Here is a 25,216-nt window from a genome sequence, read left to right on the forward strand (position 1 = left end):
CTTGTTAGACGGGATTGTGTGGAGAGGGTGGGGGGGCCCCTCTCCCATGTTGTGTACTCTAGTTTATAGAGTTTTTAAATGATTTTAGCCTTGCTCCTTTTCTCATGTTATGACATAATTTAATAAAGTATACACGTTTTTCCTAATTGGTGTGCGCTTCTTTTCAGTGGTTACTAGTGTTGGCTTAGAATATGTTTGATAAAGTCTATGTTGTGTTTTTGCTTATGTCCGTTTTCTTTAGAATTGCCTAGGTGATACCCCAAAATGGGATCAGGTGTTGATGGTAGGACAGATGGCGGAATCCTAATGTCTTTTTGTCTGGAACCAAGAGATCCTGGGAACAGAGCTAACCGAGACGCAAGAGACGTCCATTCGGAACCAACCCAGATGTATTCAGGAGGGACAAGAGATTCTTCAGCCATATCTGAAGTACATCACACCAGGTTCAACATGACGTATTGAGGTCGCAGACAAGAAGACATGATGCCAAAGCACTGCTCGGTAATTCAAGTTGCCAAGTGCCTGACAAGCAAGGAAGCCATTACTTTAAGTTGGAGGACCAAAGAAACAACTTAACTAGAGACACGTTTCCCAAAAGTGACAAAATGATTTTTCTCTCTACCAGTGGTCAAATTTTTTTGTTTGTTTATAACAAGATAAGATTTAAGTAGTCAGTCTGTTTTCCCTTAGTGTGTCAGCAGCACAATAATGGGTTAACAATCCCCTCTGTGAGCTGGCAGGACCTGTGGAATTTTTAATAATTACAACACTTTGTAGTATAACTGGACATTCTCCCTACCCCTCAGAGTTATTTATAAAGAAAAAAAATATTTTTTAGGGAGGGAATCTTGTGCTGCTGACAGACTAATGGAAAACAGATTAACTACTTAATCTCATCTTCCCTGATGTCTGCAGCAGCACAATAATGGAATTTAATTAGTAGTATCCCTGTGTGGGTGGTTATTCTTTACAGAATCTAAGCCTGATCTAGCAAAACATGTTTTTTTTTCCAAACAAAGAATCTAACTTATATTGTCTGAAAAAAAAAAAAAGTCATTGGGGTGGACCAAGATGGACCATAGGGCTTGGGACATTCCATACAAGTAAGTAAAGTAAAATAAATGAAATGGATAAAAACCACAGACCCGGCAGATTTTATTGCTCATTCTAAGGTTTATTGGAAATCCTTCAGACACGTGAAGCAGCAGCAACTGATCAGAACTAATTTTCTTGCAGAAAGTGAAATCTGGATTCCACCTGGGTCATGTGACCTAATTATTATAATCCTCTTGGGTAACGATCAGGTGGTAATGTGAGACCCCTCTCCACATCCCCCGAACTTCAACCTCAGCACCAAACAGGGTCCGGGCTTTTGCCTTGTACGGGACATTTATTTCCCCCTTTATCACTGAGGCCACCATCCGAATAGCTTTCTGGGGCTCCAGCTCTATGTTTGTGCCCAATGAGAAGGAAATCTGTAAAAGACAAAGAATGAACATTAGTGGCCATGTGTGATATCAGTCGGATGGACAAGAGTCAGAGTGGTCCAGTATCTGGGATGTTTTGCAGCTGAATAGAAAGTTAGTAAAATTCTATCAGCAGGAGACTGTAAAAGGGTCTGTTTCCCGGAGTTTTTAAAAGGAGTACTGGAGCCATAGGACACTTATCCCCTTATATTGCGAATAGGGGATAAGTGTCTGACCGCGGGGGTCTGACTGCTGGGACCCGCTGTACGGGAGACCTGGCTCTGCGCAGCTAATGTTCGTGTCGACCTCACCGAGGCAGACAGACACTCCCCCTCCACACAGCTCTATGGGAGAGGCGGGGGATGCATGAACACTGCATCTCCACCTCTCCCATAGAGGTACATGGAGAGGGGGAGTGTCGGCCGTTGCATCATTTTGCGGCCGACACGCCTCCTGCACTGGTGAGCCGCGGCCCCATATAGGAGATCACGGGGGTCCCAGTGTTCGGACATCCTGTGATCAGACACTTATCCCCTATCCTGCAGGTATGGGATAAGTGTCTAGGGCTGCAGATCTCCTTTAAAGGGGTACTCCACTGCTCAGCATTTGCAACAAGCTGTTCCGGATGCTGGAGCTGTGACTTCATAGCCCTGCCCCCTCCTGGCATCACGCTCCCCCCCCCTCAATGAATGTCTATGGGAGGGGGCATGACGGCTGTCACGCCTCCTCCCATACACTTGCTTTGAGGGGACTGGGCGTGATGCCATGAGGGGGCGGGGCTATGACATCACAAGCTCCCACCTCCAGCGTTCAGAACAGTTTGTTGCAAATGCTAAGCAGCAGAGTACCCCTTTAAGTACTCAGACTGGGAGCACAGGGTGTGTGAAGTTCAAACTGGTGTGGTGGCCATTGTTTCTATTGCAGTGTCTGGGGTGGTGCAGCCCAGAGCCAGGGTCTAGGTCAAGTAGTCTTGGGGTTGCTCGGCCACTGGGCCATTCCCCAATGGGTACTAGTGCTGTGGTGGTCGCTGATCTACACAGGTAGCCATAGCTTGCACATTTTGATTAAAACGTACATGAATGAGAAGCGCAGGGTCTTAGACAACTTCCACGTTTTTCTACATTTTTCACATCCTGTTCCTATAGAATCTGAAAAGTAGGAGATCAAAACTGGTGCAGAGGAACACGAGCAGTTGCTTATACCATTCAAGTCAGATTTTTTAGAGACATTTTTAAAACTCAAATTGGTTGCTATGGGCGACTGTGTGGTGTCCCGGTACCGCATCCTATCCGGTACCTTTGTATATAAGTCCCCATAGCCAGAGTCCCTAGCACGTTGGGGTTTTTAACTAGCCTGCCCCTAGTCACCTCTCATTTAGGTATTTATTATCTAATAGTTCTCCAACTGCCTGACCCCCCCCCCCCCCCCACGATCAGACATCTTATCCCCCCCATCCTTTGAATAGGGGGGTAAGATGTCTAGGGGTGGAGTACCCCTTCAAGTAAAGTCCAGCCCTTCATGGCAGGGTAAAAGGCAGGAGAATTCTTTTCATAGGCACTGCCCCCACTAAACTAAAGTGATTGTGTCAGAATCAGGTCTGTCTGTAACAACCTAAAAAATCAGATCCCCCACACACGTCCAGGAGCTTCTTCATTTACAGAGTGACCTCTGACCTACCGGAGTCTCATTGGTCTTTGTGAAGTTCCATTTGTGGGTGGTGCTCATGTTCACTGTAAATTTCCCAGATATTTCGGCAACAACAGGGATTCCTCCCTCAAAAGTAACTTCATTTCCCGCCTGAAAAGTGAATCCGTGTTCATGGGAAAAACTGCTGGACTCCTTTATAGTTTTGTTGAACCTGAAAAAACAATAAAAGACAGAAGGGGAGATTTATCAAAAACTGTCCTGATTGGTTGCTATGGGCAACTCAGCAACTCTTCCTCTTGACAGGTTTTCATAAATCTCCCCCATAATGTTCAGATTTATGGCATTCATTTTCAGTTCACCAAAGAGATCATCGGTCACCAACTCAGTCTTACAATAGCCAGAAGTTCAGGTTACTATACGACACCTACACTGATCTTGTAGACAAATTTTAACCCATTAAAAAAGGGATTAAGATGTCTGATCGCGGGGGGGGGGGGGGGGGGGGGGGGGGGGATGGGGGCGCTGGGTTTCCGGGACTGGGGAAGTGACATCACGCCACGCCCCCTTCCATTCATGTCCATGGGAGGGGGCGTGACGGCCATCAAGCCCCCTCTGATAGACATGAATGGGGGTCACTTCCCCAGTCCTGGAAACCTGGAGCTTTCTGAAACTGGAGACTCAGCACCTGCACAGAATGAGGCTGCTGCAGGGATATTGCGGGGGGGGGGGGGGGGGGTCTCAGCAGCGGGCCCCCCGCGATCAGACATCTTATCCCCTATCCTTTGGATAGGTGATAAAATATTTCTTGCCCGGAATATCCCTTTAATAGTGCAGGTGCCAGCAAGTTAAACTGATTTGTAAATTACTTCTACTTAAAAATCTTAATCCTTTCAGTACTTATCTGTTGTATGCTTCACAGGAAGTTGTGTAGTCCTTTCTAGTCTGACCACTGTGCTCTCTGCTGACAGCTTTGTCCATGTCAGGAACTGTCCAAAGTAGGAGCAAATCTCCATGATGAACTTCTACTCTGGACAGAGATGTCAGCAGAAAGCAGTGGTCAGACTGGAAATAACTACACAACTTCCTCTGTAGCATACAGCAGCTGATAAGTAATGGAGGATTAAGATTTTTAAATAGAAGTAATTTACAAATCCATTAGACTTTCTGGCACCAGTTGATATGAAAATAAAATTGTTTCCCAACAAGGTACCCCTTTAAGAGCTGGTCCTGCAGGACTCTTGCTAATGGGAACTGTATTCTTGCTGTGGAAAAAAAAAAAATCAGGAACTCCGTTCCCATGTGTTCCTGCAGGACTTGTGCCTTGGCCCTAAGGCTATGTTCTCTCAATTTTCGGCTGTGTGGTTTTTTTTGGGACATAAAATGGACATTCTGTGTAATTTTATGTCATTCCGTTTTACCATTGAGTTCTGTTGAACTCCGATACTACTTCCCTTACTACCCGCACAGTAAATTTATGGTTGTAATTGTCAAGCTATTTACCTGCATGGACAGGATAGGAGATCAGTGTCTGATCGTTGCAGGTGGGTTTCGACCTCTGTCTGCCGGGGAAAGTCGTAGTGCTGTACTGTGGCTCTCCCATACAGATGCACTGGGAAAGGGTTTTTCTTCCACAGTTTTGTGCGGTGGTCTACACAGTTCCATTCATGGGGGGAGCCAGCGTGCGGTCCAGTAGATTGCAGGAATACTAACGGTCAGACCCTGCATGATCAGACACCTATGCCCCATCCTTAGCATAGGGGATAGATAATCCCAACCCAGAGTACTCCTTTAAAATATATCACTTTTATGTAACTATTTTAACAGTTGCAGCTGTACCTACAGAGACAAAACCAATACTGTTAGCAACATAGCGAAAGTGGTCACTCACGTGTCTGAAGTATGGAAATCGGCGTGGTTCTCATTACTCGTGTTGAAGATCAAACTCAAAGGAGAGGACAGGTTTCTAAGAAGAAGAAGTTTCCCAATGTCATATCCAGGCCATGAAAAATAAGTCTTTCCCTCAGACTCTTTCCCTAATAGCTGTTCCAACCCTAATAAGGGAGTTCAACGTCCCCCCGCCCCCAACCAGACTTTTCCCTGAGTAACCCAAAGTACCCATATTTCCTCGCCTAGACCCCTCTCCCCTCCCAAACCCCCCACTAACCCACTAAGTGACAGTCAAAATTAAGTATATACAGTGGAAATGACAAAAAAAAAAAAAATAAACTCCATGGGTTTCTCCCTATGGTAAGAATAGGGTTCCTCAGGAGATATACAGTACCAAATGTTATGCATGGTAAAGGATCTAGCAGACATGATACACAGTGCCAGACCGAGTCATCCTGTATAAGGGTGCATAGATCAAATTGTGCCAAAGATTGGAATACAAACCAAACTATTTGACGGAGACCTAGCTGATTATTTGGTAGGGGTTTACACCTTGGCAATTCCCGGACCGCCACTGCCTGTTCCACTGGAGCGCATGGTGCCAGGAATAACCAGAAGTAACTCATGCACCCCATGCAGTATAACTGGAGCGCAGAAAAACAGTGGAGTGAATTGGTGCCAGGATTACTTCAGCCCCAATGATCACCTGCTTAGAATAGTCGCAATTGGGTAGTCAGACCATTTTTCCCCACAAGGCTCCCACTGCCATCTCCAGAACTGCATACCCCTGGATACTGTAATAATGTATCTGGCCCTGACATATGCACATTACATATCAGATATAGGACTGCAAGCATAGTGGGATCATTTATGTATCATAAAGTGGCCATATAATACTAATACTTATATAGCGACAACAGATTCCACAGCACTATACAGATAATTTTCCACTGTGATATATATATCTGCAATTAGATTGCTTATTATACTGATCAATGCAATCACATAACAATGATTGATGGAATCCGTGCTCTTCAGAGTGCCTCCACCTGCCATATGAACTGATCAGCACCCCGCGATCAAGCTGCAGGGTGCTGATCAGAGACCCCAATCCACTGGCAGCTGGAATTTTTTTATATTTGAAGGGTTAAAATGACCCACCCCAGTAATCGCTGATGTTTGTTATTAACGGCGAGCGCCGGCTACCAATACAGTTGTGGTTGCTATAATGCATCCTCCCCTCAAGTCAATCCCAGATTGTGCACATGACATGAACACACATTGGCCCTCATTTACTATTGCAAACCCGACATGTTTTGTTGGGTTGTGTGCCGGAATCGAAAAAACCCCGACTAACTCTCCATTTTGCTAAGAAAAACTGAAAAAGGGGTGTGGCCACTGGGAAAAGAGGGCGTGGTCTCCGAAAAGGGGCATGTTCCCGACATTTTCACAAAAACCCAACATATTTACTAAGGTTTCCACATAAAATGTGGTGGATTTGAGCTGAGGAAAACCCTACAGATCAGAGCAGGTGTAAAAAAAAAAAAGCAAATTGTAGGGAAAGTGGAAAATGTAGGAAAACCTTAGTAAATACTGTGGAAAATAAATTGTAGGGAATTAAAACCCACAAAGAAACCTACACAACACTTAGTAAATCAGGGCCATTGTGTATCATGAAGAGGTTAACCAACGACTCTATATTCTTTTGGGGATGGGGAAATTAAATATAATGTCAAGTATAATGAGGTCCACGAATAATTTTATATCCCCTGACCATAGTAGGATGGCATCTACATAATGCCACCATAATAGATTTGGACCCAAAAGGAAAAAGGTGCATGGCATGAGATCAGGCTGAAGGGAAGGAGATCAAGACTAAAGTTCTGCCAACAGGTAGACTCAGTGACTGGTCATTTATATACCACCAAGGCTCTAACTCATACATATATAGGACTCCCCTTACCTCAGACCAGTGGAGAGTGAAGTGCATGACCGCAACCACATAATACAGTGCCACATAAAATGAGAAGGATAAGTGTAAGTGGGTAAGTAACTGGCTCAGTGATAGGAAACAGAGGGTGGTTATTAATGGTACTTATTCTGATTGGGTGACTGTTACTAGTGGGGTACCACAGGGGTCCGTCTTGGGTCCAGTTCTATTTAATATATTAATTAAATGACCTTATAGAGGGGATGAATAGTAAAGTAGCAATCTTTGCAGATGATACTAAACTCTAAAGCGGTAAACACTATAGAGGACAGTGCACTGTGTATAGTAGATAACACTATAGAGGACAGTGCACTGTTACAAATGGATCTGGATAGGTTGGGGGTTTGGGCTGAGATGTGGCAGATGAGGTTCAACATTGATAAATGTAAGGTAATGCACATGGGGAGGAAAAATCCGGGCTGGGATTATGTATTAAATGAAAAAACATTTGGGACGACTGACATGGAAAAGCATTTAGGAGTTTTAGTTAACAGTAAATTTAGCTGTAGCGATCAGTGTCAGGCAGCTGCTGCCAAGGCAAATAAAATAATGGGGTGCATCAATAGGGGAATAAATGCCCACAACAAGGAAATAATTCTACCGCTGTACAAATCACTAGTCAGACCACACTTAGAATACTGTGTACAGTACTGGGCACCAGTGTACAAGAAAGATATGGTGGAGCTGGAGAGGGTTCAAAGATGGGCAACCAGGGTAATACGGGGAATGGGAGGACTACAGTACCCAGAAAGATTCAGAATTAGGGTAATTTAGTTTACAAAAAAGGCTTAGGGGCGACCTAATAACTATGTATAAATATATCAGGGGGCAGTACAGAGATCTCTCCCATGATCTATTTATACCCAGGACTGTATTTATAACAATTGGGCATCCTCTACGTTTAGCGGAAGGAAGGTTTCTACACCAGCACAGACGGGGGTTCTTTACTGTAAGAGCAGTGAGACCATGGTACTCTGCCAGAGGAGGTGGTCATGGTGAAAAAAAAAAAAAAAAAAAAAAAAAAGAGTTCAAAAGGGGTCTAGATGCATTTTTGGAGAAAAACAACATTACAGGTTATGTATGCTAGATTTATAGGGACAGAACGTTGATCCAGGGATTTATTCTGATGCCATATTTGGAGTTGAGAAGGAATTTTTACCTCTATTATGAGGGTTTTTTACCTTCCTTTGGATCAACTCAATAGGGACTCATTAGGGTTATAGGTTGAACTTGATGAACTCTGGTCTTTTGTCAACCTTATAAACTAAGTTACTATGTTACATGTGGTCATGATAGGTGGTTAGATAATGGCCAAGTGCCCAACCCTAACCTGGCAATGGGGTCAACTGTTCTGATAACATTGTTATTGTTATTTTTTGTCTATACTCTGGTTATAAAGTGGTTTTCATCTTTCCCTTTTTAGTTTTATAGACCATCGAGCAATATTTACCATGGGGTGGGGGGAGGGTGTTCTAAGAAATTCCCAAGTATCTGCTTCTAAAAGTAACATCAGCCTATAGAAGAATACATACGCAAGTGTGTGTGTCAGGGTACAACTGCTCTTTCGGTTGTCGTAGATCTTCTCCTGTAACACCTCGGGGGCTTGAGACAATAGTTGCGCCTGGTCAACCAGGAATTGAAAATTCACAATTTTCCGGATTGTCGCATCTTTTGTAAATGCCAGAAACCTATATACATTATAGTTAGATCCCAGATCCTGAGCCTGTGCCCGATAGTTTTGGTCTTCTTGGGCTGGTGGGTTTCCTCTGAAGATGTGTCCGTTCCATTTATCTACAGCCCAGAGTTTTCCATCAGGACTAAAGGATATAAAGTGAGTGAGTCTGCTCCAGTCACTGCCTCCAATACAGGTACATGAAGAATCCCATTGGACACTTTCCTCAGTAGGTGGTGGAGCCTTGAAGAGTTTATCATTGCCCACAGCGTATAGAATGCCTTCTGGACTGAAGAACAAGGCTTCATACTGCTTCCAACCACCATGTCCTATTCTTTTCGCCTGATCATAGATCCAAGGTACATGCTCATTATCTGGTGGGGGACCCTTATAAAATTCTCCATCATTTGTGGTGACGTAGAAATCTCCCTTGGGGTGGAAGAACATAAGGACAATTCTGTTCCATACAGCTTTTCCAACTCTTCGCGCCACCGAAAACCAATTGACATCTATATTGGAAGGCATTGGACCTCTGTACAGGTCTCCACCACAGATACAGAAGAGTTCACCATCTGGACTACAGGCTATATGGCTGACATTATTAATCTTTCCAAGAACAGCCGCCCTGCCGTTAAAGTCATCCCTTGGGTTCATGGGTGGTAAGCCGATTTTGACTGTAAAATTCTTCTCCACTGCCAGAAGGAGCGTTCCTGAAAGGAAACAAACAATTCTTACTCTTCGCCTGTTGCATCTACCGATTCTTCATAGATCATTATCTCCTCAGGTCAGAATATTTACTCATTCCCCACCTCTTCTATCTCCTCCCTTACACAGATTGTAAGGTTCTATAGCCTAACCTGCTGGATCTCATAATTTGTAAAGTTTGTTCAGAGCCGGAAGCAGTGATCATGACATCACAGCCACGCCCCCTCCATCCATGTCTATGGGAGGGACGTGTCAGCAGAAACACCCCCTCTCAGACATGAATGGGGGGGGGGGGGGTGGCGTGACGTCATGAGGAGGCACGGCCATATCGTCACGGCCACTGCAGCAGGAACCCGGCGTTTAAGTTGCCAGACCTAAATGCCGGGTTCCTGCAGCAGTGGGCATGAGGACATGGCCGTGCCTCCCCTATCCTTTGGATAGGGGATAAGATATCTAGCAGCGGAGTACCCTTTTGAAGGGCCAAGGCCCACTTTTAACAGGGCTTTAGTTCATCCAAGTTATTCCAAAATATTGTTTCTGCAATTGTACTTTGTTATTTGTAACTTTTGGTCGACACCTTCAGCTATCATTTGTGATCAGATTCTAAAATTCTCATGAAGAAGTTTAATTAGATAAAAATTTCCATTAACCATAAAAGGGTCGGCATCATTTGGTAAACATCCTACTTTTTTTAGGACGCTTGAAGGCTAAGCTCAAACCATATTTCCAAGTGTGAGCTTGCAGTTGATTCCGTCATATGTTTCTGGAAGGCGAGACGGCTGTTTGTTTCTGCACTGAATGCAGATGGATCTTCCACATGGACGTCTGTCTGAAATTCTGTGTAGAAGAAATTCCCACATTTTGTGCAGAAAACCACCAACTCCCTGGGCAGAAATAAATGATGGAATCAGTTCTGAGCTTATACTGGGAAATTCTCTTGTGTTAACAAAGCCTTGGAAGTTTGGAAGGACTGCATAAGGGGTTTTCTGGGCATTCTACATTGATGGCTTCTCAGGATAGGTCAACAATGTCTGATTGGCGGGGGTGCTGACACCAGGCCCCTCCATTAATCAGCTGATCGGGTGAGCTGTGGCTCTGGCACATGGATAGTGACTGGGGCTGGAAGCTTTGTGGCAGTCACTGTGGTGGTGCTGCTGGGTACCTGTTGCTCATCACCCATTGAAGTAAATGGTTTCCAGCCCATTCATTGTATATGTGCTGAAGCTGCGGCTCGCCTGGCCAGCTGATCGATGTAGGGGCCGGGTGTCAGCACCCTGATCAGACATTGATGACCTGTCCTGAGGCTATTTATAATGTATAGTGTCCAGAAAACCCTATTAAATGTTTACTTTCTGATCTTCCAGAGCTGTAAAATAAAAAATAAATAAAGGAAAATGTGTCCTTACGAGGCTGATCCACTTTATGCGCCATTGGTGCTTTATGGTTTTTCGTGTAGAACACTTGGTCTTCTGGAGTCTAGTAGAGTTCTGGATCACTGCTGGAAGCGGAGGAATGGATTATTCTGGATCTGGAGCACCTAAACTAATCTGTAAGAGAAGGTGTCAGAGCATGAAGGGTTATATTCATTGTGTCAGGGATTATGACCTTATAAATTACTATATGGAGGGAAAATATGATAAAAATGCATAGAATCAATTCCTCCTAAGTCCTGGTACAAACTGACAATATAAACTTTTAATTAAGACTACATCAGCATTTCCTTTGTTAAGGGGAAAAGTTATCACATTCTACAGGGAGGGCCAGTTATATGGATTCACCTTAATAAAATGGGAATGGTTGGTGATAACTTCCTGCTTGTGACACATTAGTATATGTGAGGGGGAAACTATTCAAGATGGGTGGTGAACATGGCGGCCATTTTGAATCCAACTTTTATTTTTCCAATATGAAGAGGGTCATGTGACACATCAAACTTATTGGGAATTTCACAAGAAAAACAATGATGTTCTTGGTTTTAACGTAACTTTATTCTTTCATGAGTTATTTACAAGTTTCTGACCACTTCTAAAATGTGTTCAATGTGCTGCCCATTGTGTTGGATTGTCAATGCAACCCTCTTCTCTATATACTACTATATACACCGCAGGAGAAATGCTAGCACAGGCTTCCAGTATCCGTATACACTGCTATATACTACTATATACACACCGCAGGAGAAATGCTAGCACAGGCTTCCAGTATCTGTATACACTGCTATATACTACTATATACACCGCAGGAGAAATGCTAGCACAGGCTTCCAGTATCTATATACACTGCAATATACTACTATATACACTGCAGGAGAAATGCTAGCACAGGCTTCCAGTATCCGTATACACTGCAGGAGAAATGCTAGCACAGGCTTCCAGTATCCGTATACACTGCTATATACTACTATATACACCGCAGGAGAAATGCTAGCACAGGCTTCCAGTATCTATATACACTGCAATATACTACTATATACACCGCAGGAGAAATGCCAGCACTGGCTTCCAGTATCCGTATACACTGCTATATACACCGCAGGAGAAATGCTAGCACAGGCATCCAGTATCTGTATACACTGCTATATACTACTATATACACCGCCGCAGGAGAAATGCTAGCACAGGCTTCCAGTATCTGTATACACTGCTATATACTACTATATACACTGCAGGAGAAATACTGGCACAGGCTTCCAGTATCCGTATACACTGCTATATACTACTATATACACCGCAGGAGAAATGCTAGCACAGGCTTCCAGTATCCGTATACACTGCAGGAGAAATGCTAGCACAGGCTTCCAGTATCCGTATACACTGCTATATACTACTATATACACTGCAGGAGAAATACTGGCACAGGCTTCCAGTATCCGTATACACTGCTATATACTACTATATACACCGCAGGAGAAATGCTAGCACAGGCTTCCAGTATCCGTATACACTGCTATATACTACTATATACACCGCAGGAGAAATGCTAGCACAGGCTTCCAGTATCCGTAGTTTCAGGTGCTGCAGAATGGGCAAAACAAAAATTTGAACAGGACCCTCAGTTTCCGCAGAAGATTTTGTTCAGTGATGAGGAAATTTTTATGTGAATGGTGAAGTTAACAAACAAAACCAGCGCTATTGGTCTGACACTAACCCACATTGGACAGATCCCTCCAGGACTGTTGGAACACAAACATTGATGGTCTGGTGTGGTATATGGGATACAAAGATAGTGGGGCCATTCTTCATCAATGGAAACCTCAAGGCCACTGGATATGTGAAATTGCTCCATGATGATGTTTCCCTCTTTATGCACTGAAGCTGCACGTTCCCTGAGTTTTTCCAGCAAGATGGTGACCACCACATTATGGGTGTCAGGTCCGAGCATTCCTAGATGAACAGTTTCCTGGAAAGTGGATTGGTCATCGTGGGCCAGTTGAATGACCCCCAAGGTCTCCCGATCTGACCCCCTTAGACTTTTATCTTTGGGGTCATCTGAAGGCAATTGTCTATGCTGTGAAGATACGAGATGTGCAGCACCTGAAACTACGGATACTGGAAGCCTGTGCTAGCATTTCTCCTGCGGTGTGTATAGTAGTATATAGCAGTGTATACGGATACTGGAAGCCTGTGCTAGCATTTCTCCTGCGGTGTATATAGCAGTGTATATAGATACTGGAAGCCTGTGCTAGCATTTCTCCTGCGGTGTATATAGCAGTATATAGCAGTGCATTCGGATACTGGAAGCCTGTGCTGGCATTTCTTCTGCGGTGTATATAGTAGTATATAGCAGTGTATTCGGATACTGGAAGCCTGTGCTGGCATTTCTTCTGCGGTGTATATAGTAGTATATAGCAGTGTATACGGATACTGGAAGCCTGTGCTATCATTTCTCCTGCGGTGTATATAGTAGTGTATACGGATACTGGAAGCCTGTGCTAGCATTTCTCCTGCGGTATATATAGTAGTATATAGCAGTGTATACGGATACTGGAAGCCTGTGCTAGCATTTCTCCTGCGGTGTATATAGTAGTATATAGCAGTGTATACGGATACTGGAAGCCTGTGCTAGCATTTCTCCTGCGGTGTATATAGTAGTATATAGCAGTATATAGAGAAGAGGGTTGCATTGACAATCCAACACAATGGGCAGCACATTGAACACATTTTATAAGTGGTCAGAAACTTGTAAATAACTCATGAAAGAATAAAGTTATGTTAAAACCAAGAACATCATTGTTTTTCTTTTGAAATTCCCGATAAGTTTGATGTGTCACATGACCCTCTTCCTATTGAAAAAACAAAAGTTGGAGTCAAAATGGCCGCCATGGTCACCACCCATCTTGAAGTTTCCCCCTCACATTTACTAATGTGTCACAAACAGGAAGTTATCACCAACCATTCCCATTTTATTAAGGTGTATACATATAAATGGCGCACCCTGTATAAGAAAATAGATCTGGACAAAGACACAAAACACGTTGCCTAACCAAAGGCCAATCCAGACCGATCAGATCTATACGTGTTCCTGAGTACAGTAGCTGCATTCTGACTATAGAGACAGTTCAAGAGCCTGATACAGTGAGGGATGGCTGCCATCAGCAGCAGCTGGCTCTCACCCTCAATAATCACACCAGTGTCGGTCATTTTATCCCACAAGTGAACCCAAACAAAAAGCACACTAGAATTGCTGATTTTGTCGCCATTACCAAATATATGTACTGATAGGATAACATGTAACAAAAAGGGTTAATCCCACAGAGGAGCAAAACACTCCTCATTTTGACGAGGATAGAGAATAGAGATAGATAGCTGCTTACTGTCTGGCCCCAAAGGAGCACAGCATCGCCCCTTATAGGAGGATTTCTCCAGGAATAGAAATGTACAGCCATTTTCTTTAAAAAAATAAAAATATGCCCCACACCTGTCCTCTGGTTGTGTGTGGTATTACAACTTGGCTCCATTCACTAATGGAACTGAGCTGCAATACCACAAACACAACTCAAGGAATGGTTTGGTGCTTTGTTTTGGGGAAGTTCGCATCGGATTTCAGGCAGGAGAAGAAGAAAAATACATACATTTTGGGATAGATATATTAGTCTGATCTATACAGTTCTGATTCAGTTTCTCTCCAAGGGGAGGGGTTGGGTAAAAAGGTCACCATCAGGGAGAGGGCGAAATTTATAGCAGCCAAGTTACAGGTTACTTGCCACCAGGTTCTCATGACAGCACCCTCTGCTGGTCAGCTGTGGAGAATTTTATATATTTATTATTATATATAATTTTGTATTTCCGGACAATAAAAAAAAAAAAAAAAAAAATTATATTATTATTATTATTATTAAGTATAGATTTGACACATTCCCTTAAAACCACTTATAAGCAACTTTATGCATCATGTAGAAAATACACAGGTGATTCCCAGCTCTGGGGTTGGATGGCACAATAATCCCCACCGGCCAAGTATGGCGCCACCGACCACAACCAGCTTCATGTTCTTCTCAGGCAGTAAAAGCCATCCAGGCCATCTGGTCACTGACTACACAGCTGACTAAGCAGAGCTGAGGCGACTGCACCTTGTCCAAACCCCCAACACTACTCACAGCATGGCCACTCCAGGAGAGAGACATGAGCTGGAGCTGTAGGTCCTCTTATAGTCCTCACCTCAGTCCTGCAGGAGATCAGCCACAACCATCCCAAACACCTGGGGACCCAGCAATCCCTACTCCAAGCAGCCAGGGCCTTCCAGCCGCGTTCACACCGACGTTTTGGCTCAGTTTGGCTTCGTTCACATTGGGGGAGATTTATCAAAACTTGTCTAGAGGAAAAGTTGCCCAGTTGCCCATTTTTAACAAGGCTCTGCCAAATGAAAGAAGCGATCTGATTGGTTTCTATGGGCAACTTTTCCTTTGCACAAGTTTTGATAACTCTCCCCCATAGATATGTTTAAGGCTTCGTTCAGATTGCGTTTCAACATAAGTTTAACAGGTCCGTTGGTTAAAGTGTAAGGCTAAGTTTTCACTTGGGTTTTTTTCTGGCAGTTTTTGGAATACTGCCACTGCAGTTTTTGAGCCAAAGTCAGAAGTGGATCCATAAGGGAGGAAAAGTGTAAGTCCTTCCTTTATATGTCCTATTCTTTTTGAATACACTTCTGGCTTTGGCTCAAAAACTGTAGTGACAGATTTCCAAAAACTGCCAGAAAAAAAACCAAGTGGAAACTTAACCTAAGGGTTGGAACACACTAAATTTTGGCCCCCGTTAATTGTATCTGTCAGCATCCTGCCGAAAACGTATACTGTTAACGGGAGCAGCGCACCCCATTCATTTCTGCTGCCAAATGGAGTCACCCCTAGTGACCCCGTTCAGGACATATGTGCTATTTTAAGGGGATTAATGACAGAGGCTGTAGAACTTTGAAAATAGCGCACACGTCCCAAAATGACTAGGTGACTCCTTTCGGCCATAGAAGTGAATGGGGTCCGCTGCGCCTGTAAGGCTAGGTTTTCACACAGGTTTTTCCTGGCGTTTTTTGAAAAACTGCCACTGCAGTTTTTGAGCTGAAATCAGAAGTGGATCCATAATGGAGGAGAAGTATAAGTGCTTTCTTTATATTTCCCATTTCTTTTGAATACACTTCTGCCTTTGGCTCAAAAACTGCAGTGGCAATTTTCCAAAAACACCAGAAAAAAATCTCAGTGGAATCCCAGCCTAACAGTATATGTCAGCATCTCATTTTCAGTGGGATGCAGAGGGATACGATTAACGGGGGCCAAAACGTAGTGGGGCTTATTTACTAAGAGTGGAGTGTAGGTTTCTTTGTGGGTTTGGATTTCCAACTGGTATTTTCCAAGGTATTTACTAAGGTTTCCCTACATTTTGCTTTTTTTACAATTGTTCTGATCTGTCGGGTTTTCCTCAGCTCAAATCGACCATATTTTCTGTGGAAACCTTAGTAACTTTGTTGGGATTTTTCAAAACTGTCAGGGCCACACCCCGTTTGTCGGGAACACGACCCCTTTACCCCGTGGCCACACCCCCTTTTCTTGTAAAATGGAGGGTTTGGGTTTTTTTTGTCGCAAATTGTGTCGGACGTGCAACACAATTTGGGTGCAAAACCCGACAAAAAAGAGTCGGGATCACGTTAGTAAAAAAAAAAAAAAACAAGTGTGTTCCTACCCAGATGGATGCCAAAAAAAGGTAATTTTGGTGAAGGGACATTTTCTATTATTTCTTATGGAGAATGGATGCATCAGGTTGGAAAAAAAAAAAAAAAAGCACTGCGGCTCCATTCTTCATCCTGTAAAAAAAAAAAAAACCAGATGCGCAACGGAACCTGCAGAGAGGTACATTATAGGAGCAATGCGTCTCTACCTGTAAGGGTCAAAATACACTACGTTTTGGCACCGTTAATTGTATATGTTGACATCCGGCCGAAAACGGGATGCTGTGTATACTGTTAACGGGCGCAGCGGACCCCATTCACTTCTATGGCCGCAAGTTTTCACTCCATTCGGGACGTGTGCGCTATTTCAAAAGCCCAACAGCCCCTGTCATGAGTCCACTTAAAATAGCACAAATGTCCTGTCACTAGGGGTGACTCCATTCAGCAGCAGAAGTGAATGGGGCCCAATGCTCCCGTTAACAGTATACATCGGCATCCCGTTTTGGGCAGAATGTCACACCCTGTTACAATCAGTCCCCGAAGCATGTTCGCTCCGGGTCTGATTACTGACGATCACGGGGCCAGAGCATTGTGATGTCACGGCCCCGCCCCTGTGGGACATCACGCTCTGCCCTCTCAATGCAAGCCAATGGGAGGGGGCGTGACAGCATGGCGTTTTTTCAGCGAAAAAACACTGCATCCAGATATTAGCTGCAAGTCAACAGTACTCTGCAAAATGCCAGATCCACTTGGCGTTTTTCAGTTTGGCCTTTTTTTTTTTTACTTTAGCGTTTTTGTCGGCGGTCTTTATTCTTTTTTGGACTTTAGCGATCCAAAAAAGTGATGGAGATATAATAATAAAAAGATACAGTAGCGATGGAAAAAATTGTATTTAAAGGAGTAGTCCAGTGGTGATTCAGTGGTGAGCAACTTATCCCCTATCCTAAGGATAGGGGATAAGTTGCAGATCGCGGGGGTCCGACCCCTGGGGCCCCCCGCGATCTCCTGTACGGAGCCCCGACAGCCCGCTGGAAGGGGGCGTGTCGACCTCCGCACGAGGCGGCGGCCGACACGCCCCCTCAATACAACTCTATGGCAGAGCCGAAGCGCTGCCTTCGGCAATCTCCGGCTCTGCCATAAAGATGTATTGAGGGGGCGTGTTGGCCGCCGCCTCGTGCGGGGGTCGACACCCGCTATCTCGGCGGAGAGCCGGGGCCCCGTACAGAGAGATCGCAGGGGGCCCCAGCGGTCGGACCCCCCACAATCTCAAACTTATCCCCTATCCTTAGGATAGGGGATAAGTTTTTCACCACTGGACTACCCCTTTAAGGAAATGTATCATTTTTATAATGAAATTTTTATTCATTTTTAAACCGGGATCAATTTATGTGGGCGGGCAGGGAACTAAAAATTTAGTGTGTGTGTGTGTTTCACTTTTTTTAAAGTTTTTTAGGTAGTACTACTACTCCCAGCATGGAGCACACTGTTCCATAATAGGAGTAGTAGTACCGGTACTAATTGACAGATCGCCTCGGGTGTCACTTCTGAGACCGCCTGTATAATGTATAGATGCGGGGGGGCGCTCTTCTATGGTCCCCTGTACTGCCGTATATATATACACACTTATTCATATTTCCCGCAGAGAGCTGTGATTGGCCAGATGTTCCAGCCAATCACAACTCTCTGTGGAAAATATGAATAGGTGTGTATATACGTCAGTGCAGGGGACCATAGAAGAGCGGCCGGCCACATCTATACATTATACAGGAGGATCGCAACGGGTGTCAGGAGTGACACTCGCTGAGATCTGTCTATTAATGCAGGTACTGCAGCTCCCAGCATGGAGCAGAGTGTGCAGTTAAGGACAGATCACAGCAAGTGTCACTCCTGACACCTGTTGCGATCCTCCTGATGTGAATGTTGGGATCAGCTGTACCCACAGCTACAGAGTCGGGAGAACAGCTGATGCTGAGCAGTAGATATACATGTATATCTACTTCCCAGCAAGAACTTACAGTGAGCCTGCAATGTTTATACAGTATACACATTGCTGGCTCACTTAACCCCTTGCTGAGCTGTGCGTTATGCCAGCCCGGCAAGGAAAGAGTTAACTTACACTGCTGGACAGTGTAGGTTAACCCTTTGAGCGTTATACAATATATACAGCTATCTATAGATATCTGTATATAGTGTATACAGAAGATGAAGAAGTCCCCTTACCTCCCTTCAGTCCCGGCTGGGTCTGTGTAGCTCTGCCCATAGTGATGACATCATTAGGGGTGGAGCTACAGACGGGAGCCAGGCTGGTAAGTCTAAGGCACTGTTCACATTGTCTGTTTTGTATAATGTGAACAAACCCTTCTGGCAGTGTCTTCCCAGACCGGGAAACTCCAGTTGTTGCTAAACTACAACTCCCAGCATGCCCAGACAGCCAAAGGCTGTGTGGGCATGCTGGGAGCTGTAGTTTTGCCCCAATTGGAGGCTCCCTGTTTGGGAAGACATTGCATTATGGGCGCTCTCCCCAGTGGCAGCACCAAAAATGTCCTAACCCATTTTTTGTGTTGTTTTTTTCTTCTCATTTCAGATCCGTGTATACAGAGGATTACTGCGGATTCGATGGATTACGACGGATTATTATTTTTTTCTTTTAATAAAATGGTTAACAAGGGCTGTGGGGGAGTGTTTTTTAAAATAAAATAATTTTTCCAATGTGTTGTGTGTTTTTTTTTTTTTTTATTGGATTTTCAGGCTTAGTAGTGGAAGCCATCTTATTGATGGAATCCATTACTGAGCCGGGGCTTAGCATTAGCCCCAAAAACAGCAAGCGCTAACTCCCAATTATTGCCCCGATACCCACCACCACAGGGGTGCCGGGAAGAGCCGGTACCAACAGGCCCGGAGCATCAAAAATGGCGCTCCTGGGCCTAGTCGGTAACAGGCTGGCGTTATTTAGGCTGGGGAGGGCCAGTAACAATGGTCCTCGCCCACCCCGGTAATGTCAGGCTGTTGCTGCTTGGTTGGTATTGTGCTGAGAATGAAAATACAGGGAACCCTATGTGTTTTTATTTATTTATAAAAATAACGCTTAGGGTTCCCCCTATTTTTATTTACAGCACAATACCAACCCAGCAGCAACAGCCTGACGTTAATTGGGAGTTAGCGCTAGATGTTTTTGGAGCTAATGCTAAGCCCTGGCTTAGTAATGGATTCCGTCAATAAGACGGCTTCCACTACTAAGCCTGAAAATTCAATACAAAAAACACAACACATTGGAAAAATTATTTTATTTTAAAAAACACTCCCCCACAGCCCTCGTTTGCCATTTTATTAAAAGAAAAAAAATCAGTTTATCTGCCGTAATCCATCGAATCCGCCGTAATTCTCTGCATACACGGATCTGAAACGAGAAGAAAAAAAAAACACAAAAAATGTGTTAGGAACATTTTTGTGCTCTCCGCTGTCTTCCCAAATAGGGAGCCTCCTATTGGGGCAAAACTACAACTCCCAGCATGCTGGGAGTTGTAGTTTAGCAACAGCTGAGGTCTCCCTCTCACTAGGGGGTGGAGCTACACGGACCCAGCTGGGACAGGGAGCGAGGAAGGTAAGTGGATATTGTGTTCTGTATACACCATATTCATTTATCTATAGATAGCTGTATATTCTGTATACCGCCCAAAGGGGCTAAAGGAGCAGGGAGTCTTGTCAGTCTGGTGACAGGATTCCCGGCTCCTGTATAGTATATACGTGTACACTATGGCCCCCCTGTATACTATAAGGCCGGGGGAGGGGAGTAGTGATGCTGTACATCACTCCTCCTCTCCTTACACTCTGTGGACCGGGCGCTCAGCATCCGACCCACAGAGTGGTACCTGAAGACAGTAAAAAAAACTGCCACAGGGGACAAACCTGGCTATTTCCACACACCAGAAAAAACACCAGAAAAAATGCCTGAAAAACTGCCAAAACGCAGGAAAAATCTGTGGCAGTTTTCCTGACAGTTTTTCCTGGCGTTTTTGCTGGTGGGAATAAACCTCAGAGGAATCCCAGCCTAATGGTTATATGCCACTATATGTATGTAGTATCTAATAGAAAAAGAATAGACAGAATAGTGTTATTTGTCCTTAGAAAGGGTTAAAATGAAGGGTATCTGTCCCTGTAGCTGGCGGCCAGGGGGGGGGGGGGGGGGGGGTGTTGATGCAGCAAAGGATGGTAATTTCCCGACGGCCTGATCTATATATCCCTGATGTCCTGATCTATATATCCCCGATGTCCTGATCTATATATCCCTGGTGTCCTGATCTATATATCCCTGATGTCCTGATCTATATATCCCTGATGTCCTGATCTATATATCCCTGATGTCCTGATCTATATATCCCTGATGTCCTGATCTATATATCCCTGGTGTTCTGATCTATATATCCCTGATGTCCTGATCTATATATCCCTGATGTCCTGATCTATATATCCCCGATATCCTGATCTATATTTCCCTGATATCCTGATCTATATATCCCTGATGTCCTGATCTATATATCCCTGATGTCCTGATCTATATATCCCTGATGTCCTGATCTATATATCCCTGATGTCCTGATCTATATATCCCTGATGTCCTGATCTATATATCCCTGATGTCCTGATCTATATATCCCTGATGTCCTGATCTATATATCCCTGATGTCCTGATCTATATATCCCTGATGTCCTGATCTATATATCCCTGATGTCCTGATCTATATATCCCTGGTGTCCTGATCTATATATCCCTGATGTCCTGATCTATATATCTGTGATGTCCTGATCTATATATCCCTGATGTCCTGATCTATATATCCCTGATGTCCTGATCTATATATCCCTGATGTCCTGATCTATATATCCCTGATGTCCTGATCTATATATCCCTGATGTCCTGATCTATATATCCCTGATGTCCTGATCTATATATCCCTGGTGTCCTGATCTATATATCCCTGATGTCCTGATCTATATATCCCTGATGTCCTGATCTATATATCCCTGATGTCCTGATCTATATATCCCTGATGTCCTGATCTATATATCCCTGATGTCCTGATCTATATATCCCTGATGTCCTGATCTATATATCCCGTATGTCCTGATCTATATATCCCTGGTGTCCTGATCTATATATCCCTGATGTCCTGATCTATATATCTGTGATGTCCTGATCTATATATCCCTGATGTCCTGATCTATATATCCCTGATGTCCTGATCTATATATCCCTGATGTCCTGATCTATATATCCCCGATGTCCTGATCTATATATCCCCGGTGTCCTGATCTATATATCCCTGATGTCCTGATCTGTATATCCCTGATGTCCTGATCTATATATCCCTGATGTCCTGATCTATATATCCCTGATGTCCTGATCTATATATCCCTGATGTCCTGTTCTATATATCCCTGATGTCCTGATCTATATATCCCTGATGTCCTGATCTATATATCCCTGGTGTCCTGATCTATATATCCCTGGTGTCCTGATCTATATATCAGTGATGTCCTGATCTATATATCCCTGATGTCCTGATCTATATATCCCTGGTGTCCTGATCTATATATCCCTGATGTCCTGATCTATATATCCGTGATGTCCTGATCTATATATCCCTGATGTCCTGATCTATATATCCCTGATGTCCTGATCTATATATCCCTGATGTCCTGTTCTATATATCCCTGATGTCCTGATCTATATATCCCTGATGTCCTGATCTATATATCCCTGGTGTCCTGATCTATATATCCCTGATGTCCTGATCTATATATCCCTGATGTCCTGATCTATATATCCCTGATGTCCTGATCTATATATCCCTGATGTCCTGATCTATATATCCCTGATGTCCTGATCTATATACCCCTGGTGTCCTGATCTATATATCCCTGATGTCCTGATCTATATATCCCTGATGTCCTGATCTATATATCAGTGATGTCCTGATCTATATATCCCTGATGTCCTGATCTATATATCCCTGATGTCCTGATCTATATATCCCTGGTGTCCTGATCTATATATCCCTGATGTCCTGATCTATATATCCCTGATGTCCCTGATCTATATATCCCTGGTGTCCTGATCTATATATCCCTGATGTCCTGATCTATATATCCCTGATGTCCTGATCTATATATCCCTGATGTCCTGATCTATATATCCCTGATGTCCTGATCTATATATCCCTGGTGTCCTGATCTATATATCCCTGATGTCCTGATCTATATATCCCTGATGTCCTGATCTATATATCCCTGATGTCCTGATCTATATATCCCTGATGTCCTGATCTATATATCCCTGATGTCCTGATCTATATATCCCTGATGGCCTGATCTATATATCCCTGGTGTCCTGATCTATATATCCCTGATGTCCTGATCTATATATCCGTGATGTCCCTGATCTATATATCCCTGATGTCCTGATCTATATATCCCTGATGTCCTGATCTATATATCCCTGATGTCCTGATCTATATATCCCTGATGTCCTGATCTATATATCCCTGGTGTCCCTGATCTATATATCCCTGATGTCCTGATCTATATATCTGTGATGTCCTGATCTATATATCCCTGATGTCCTGATCTATATATCAGTGATGTCCTGATCTATATATCCCTGGTGTCCTGATCTATATATCCCTGGTGTCCTGATCTATATATCCCTGATGTCCTGATCTATATATCCCCGATGTCCTGATCTATATATCCCTGGTGTCCTGATCTATATATCCCTGATGTCCTGATCTATATATCCCTGATGTCCCTGATCTATATATCCCTGATGTCCTGTTCTATATATCCCTGATGTCCTGATCTATATATCCCCGATGTCCTGATCTATATATCCCCGGTGTCCTGATCTATATATCCCCGATGTCCTGATCTATATATCCCTGATGTCCTGATCTATATATCCCTGATGTCCTGTTCTTATATATCCCTGATGTCCTGATCTATATATCAGTGATGTCCTGATCTATATATCCCTGGTGTCCCTGATCTATATATCCCTGATGTCCTGATCTATATATCCCTGGTGTCCTGATCTATATATCCCTGATGTCCTGATCTATATATCCCTGATGTCCCTGATCTATATATCCCTGATGTCCTGATCTATATATCCCTGATGTCCTGATCTATATATCCCTGATGTCCTGATCTATATAACTCTGATGTCCTGATCTATATATCCCTGATGTCCTGATCTATATATCCCTGGTGTCCTGATCTATATATCCCTGGTGTCCTGATCTATATATCCCTGATGTCCTGATCTATATATCCCTGATGTCCTGATCTATATATCCCTGATGTCCTGATCTATATATCCCTGATGTCCTGATCTATATATCCCTGATGTCCTGATCTATATATCCCTGATGTCCTGATCTATATATCCCTGATGTCCTGATCTATATATCCCTGATGTCCTGATCTATATATCCCTGATGTCCTGATCTATATATCCCTGATGTCCTGATCTATATATCCCTGATGTCCTGATCTATATATCCCTGGTGTCCTGATCTATATATCCCTGATGTCCTGATCTATATATCCCTGATGTCCTGATCTATATATCCAGTGATGTCCTGATCTATATATCCCTGATGTCCTGATCTATATATCCCTGATGTCCTGATCTATATATCCCTGGTGTCCTGATCTATATATCCCTGATGTCCTGATCTATATATCCCTGATGTCCTGATCTATATATCAGTGATGTCCTGATCTATATATCCCTGATGTCCTGATCTATATATCCCTGATGTCCTGATCTATATATCCCTGGTGTCCTGATCTATATATCCCTGATGTCCTGATCTATATATCCCTGATGTCCTGATCTATATATCAGTGATGTCCTGATCTATATATCCCTGATGTCCTGATCTATATATCCCTGATGTCCTGATCTATATATCCCTGGTGTCCTGATCTATATATCCCTGGTGTCCTGATCTATATATCCCTGATGTCCTGATCTATATATCCCTGGTGTCCTGATCTATATATCCCTGATGTCCTGATCTATATATCCCTGATGTCCTGATCTATATATCCCTGATGTCCTGATCTATATATCCCTGATGTCCTGATCTATATATCCCTGGTGTCCTGATCTATATATCCCCGATGTCCTGATCTATATATCCCTGGTGTCCTGATCTATATATCCCTGATGTCCTGATCTATATATCCCTGATGTCCTGATCTATATATCCCCGATGTCCTGATCTATATATCCCCGATGTCCTGATCTATATATCCCTGGTGTCCTGATCTATATATCCCTGATGTCCTGATCTATATATCCCCGATGTCCTGATCTATATATCCCCGATGTCCTGATCTATATATCCCTGGTGTCCTGATCTATATATCCCTGATGTCCTGATCTATATTTCCCTGATGTCCTGATCTATATATCCCTGATGTCCTGATCTATATATCCCTGATGTCCTGATCTATATATCCCTGATGTCATGATCTATATATCCCTGGTGTCCTGATCTATATATCAGTGATGTCCTGATCTATATATCCCTGATGTCCTGATCTATATATCCCTGGTGTCCTGATCTATATATCCCTGATGTCCTGATCTATATATCCCTGATGTCCTGATCTATATATCCCTGATGTCCT

General features: G+C 43.6%; 2 protein-coding genes across 10 annotated transcripts in view; one reads left to right on the forward strand and one right to left on the reverse strand.

The window, feature by feature from the left end:
- LOC130294358 (tachylectin-2-like) overlaps positions 1 to 25,216 on the forward strand; it is a 109,018-nt gene that overhangs the window by 41,175 nt on the left and 42,627 nt on the right. For 2 of the 9 annotated variants that reach the window (XM_056544488.1, XM_056544749.1), the window contains exon 1: positions 19,945 to 20,120. The exons of 5 other annotated variants lie outside the window; for them this stretch is intronic. The gene's annotated coding sequence lies outside the window, so the exon portion shown is untranslated. Of the gene's footprint in view, positions 1 to 241; positions 502 to 9,375; positions 9,447 to 19,944; positions 20,121 to 25,216 lie in introns of those variants that run through there. 2 more of the 9 variants (XM_056544257.1, XM_056544659.1) reach the window with 2 other exon arrangements.
- Positions 3,283 to 15,299, reverse strand: LOC130312699 (tachylectin-2-like). The gene is made up of 4 exons (XM_056552590.1): positions 14,961 to 15,299; positions 10,774 to 10,914; positions 8,441 to 9,372; positions 3,283 to 3,324 (listed from the first exon to the last, which is right to left on the reverse strand). Exons 2-4 carry the CDS (start codon positions 10,796 to 10,798, stop codon positions 3,283 to 3,285), a joined length of 999 nt encoding a protein of 332 aa, XP_056408565.1. The 5' UTR covers positions 10,799 to 10,914; positions 14,961 to 15,299.

Source organism: Hyla sarda, chromosome 1 (genome assembly GCF_029499605.1).
Source record: "Hyla sarda isolate aHylSar1 chromosome 1, aHylSar1.hap1, whole genome shotgun sequence".
Classification (NCBI taxonomy): Eukaryota; Metazoa; Chordata; class Amphibia; order Anura; family Hylidae; genus Hyla; species Hyla sarda.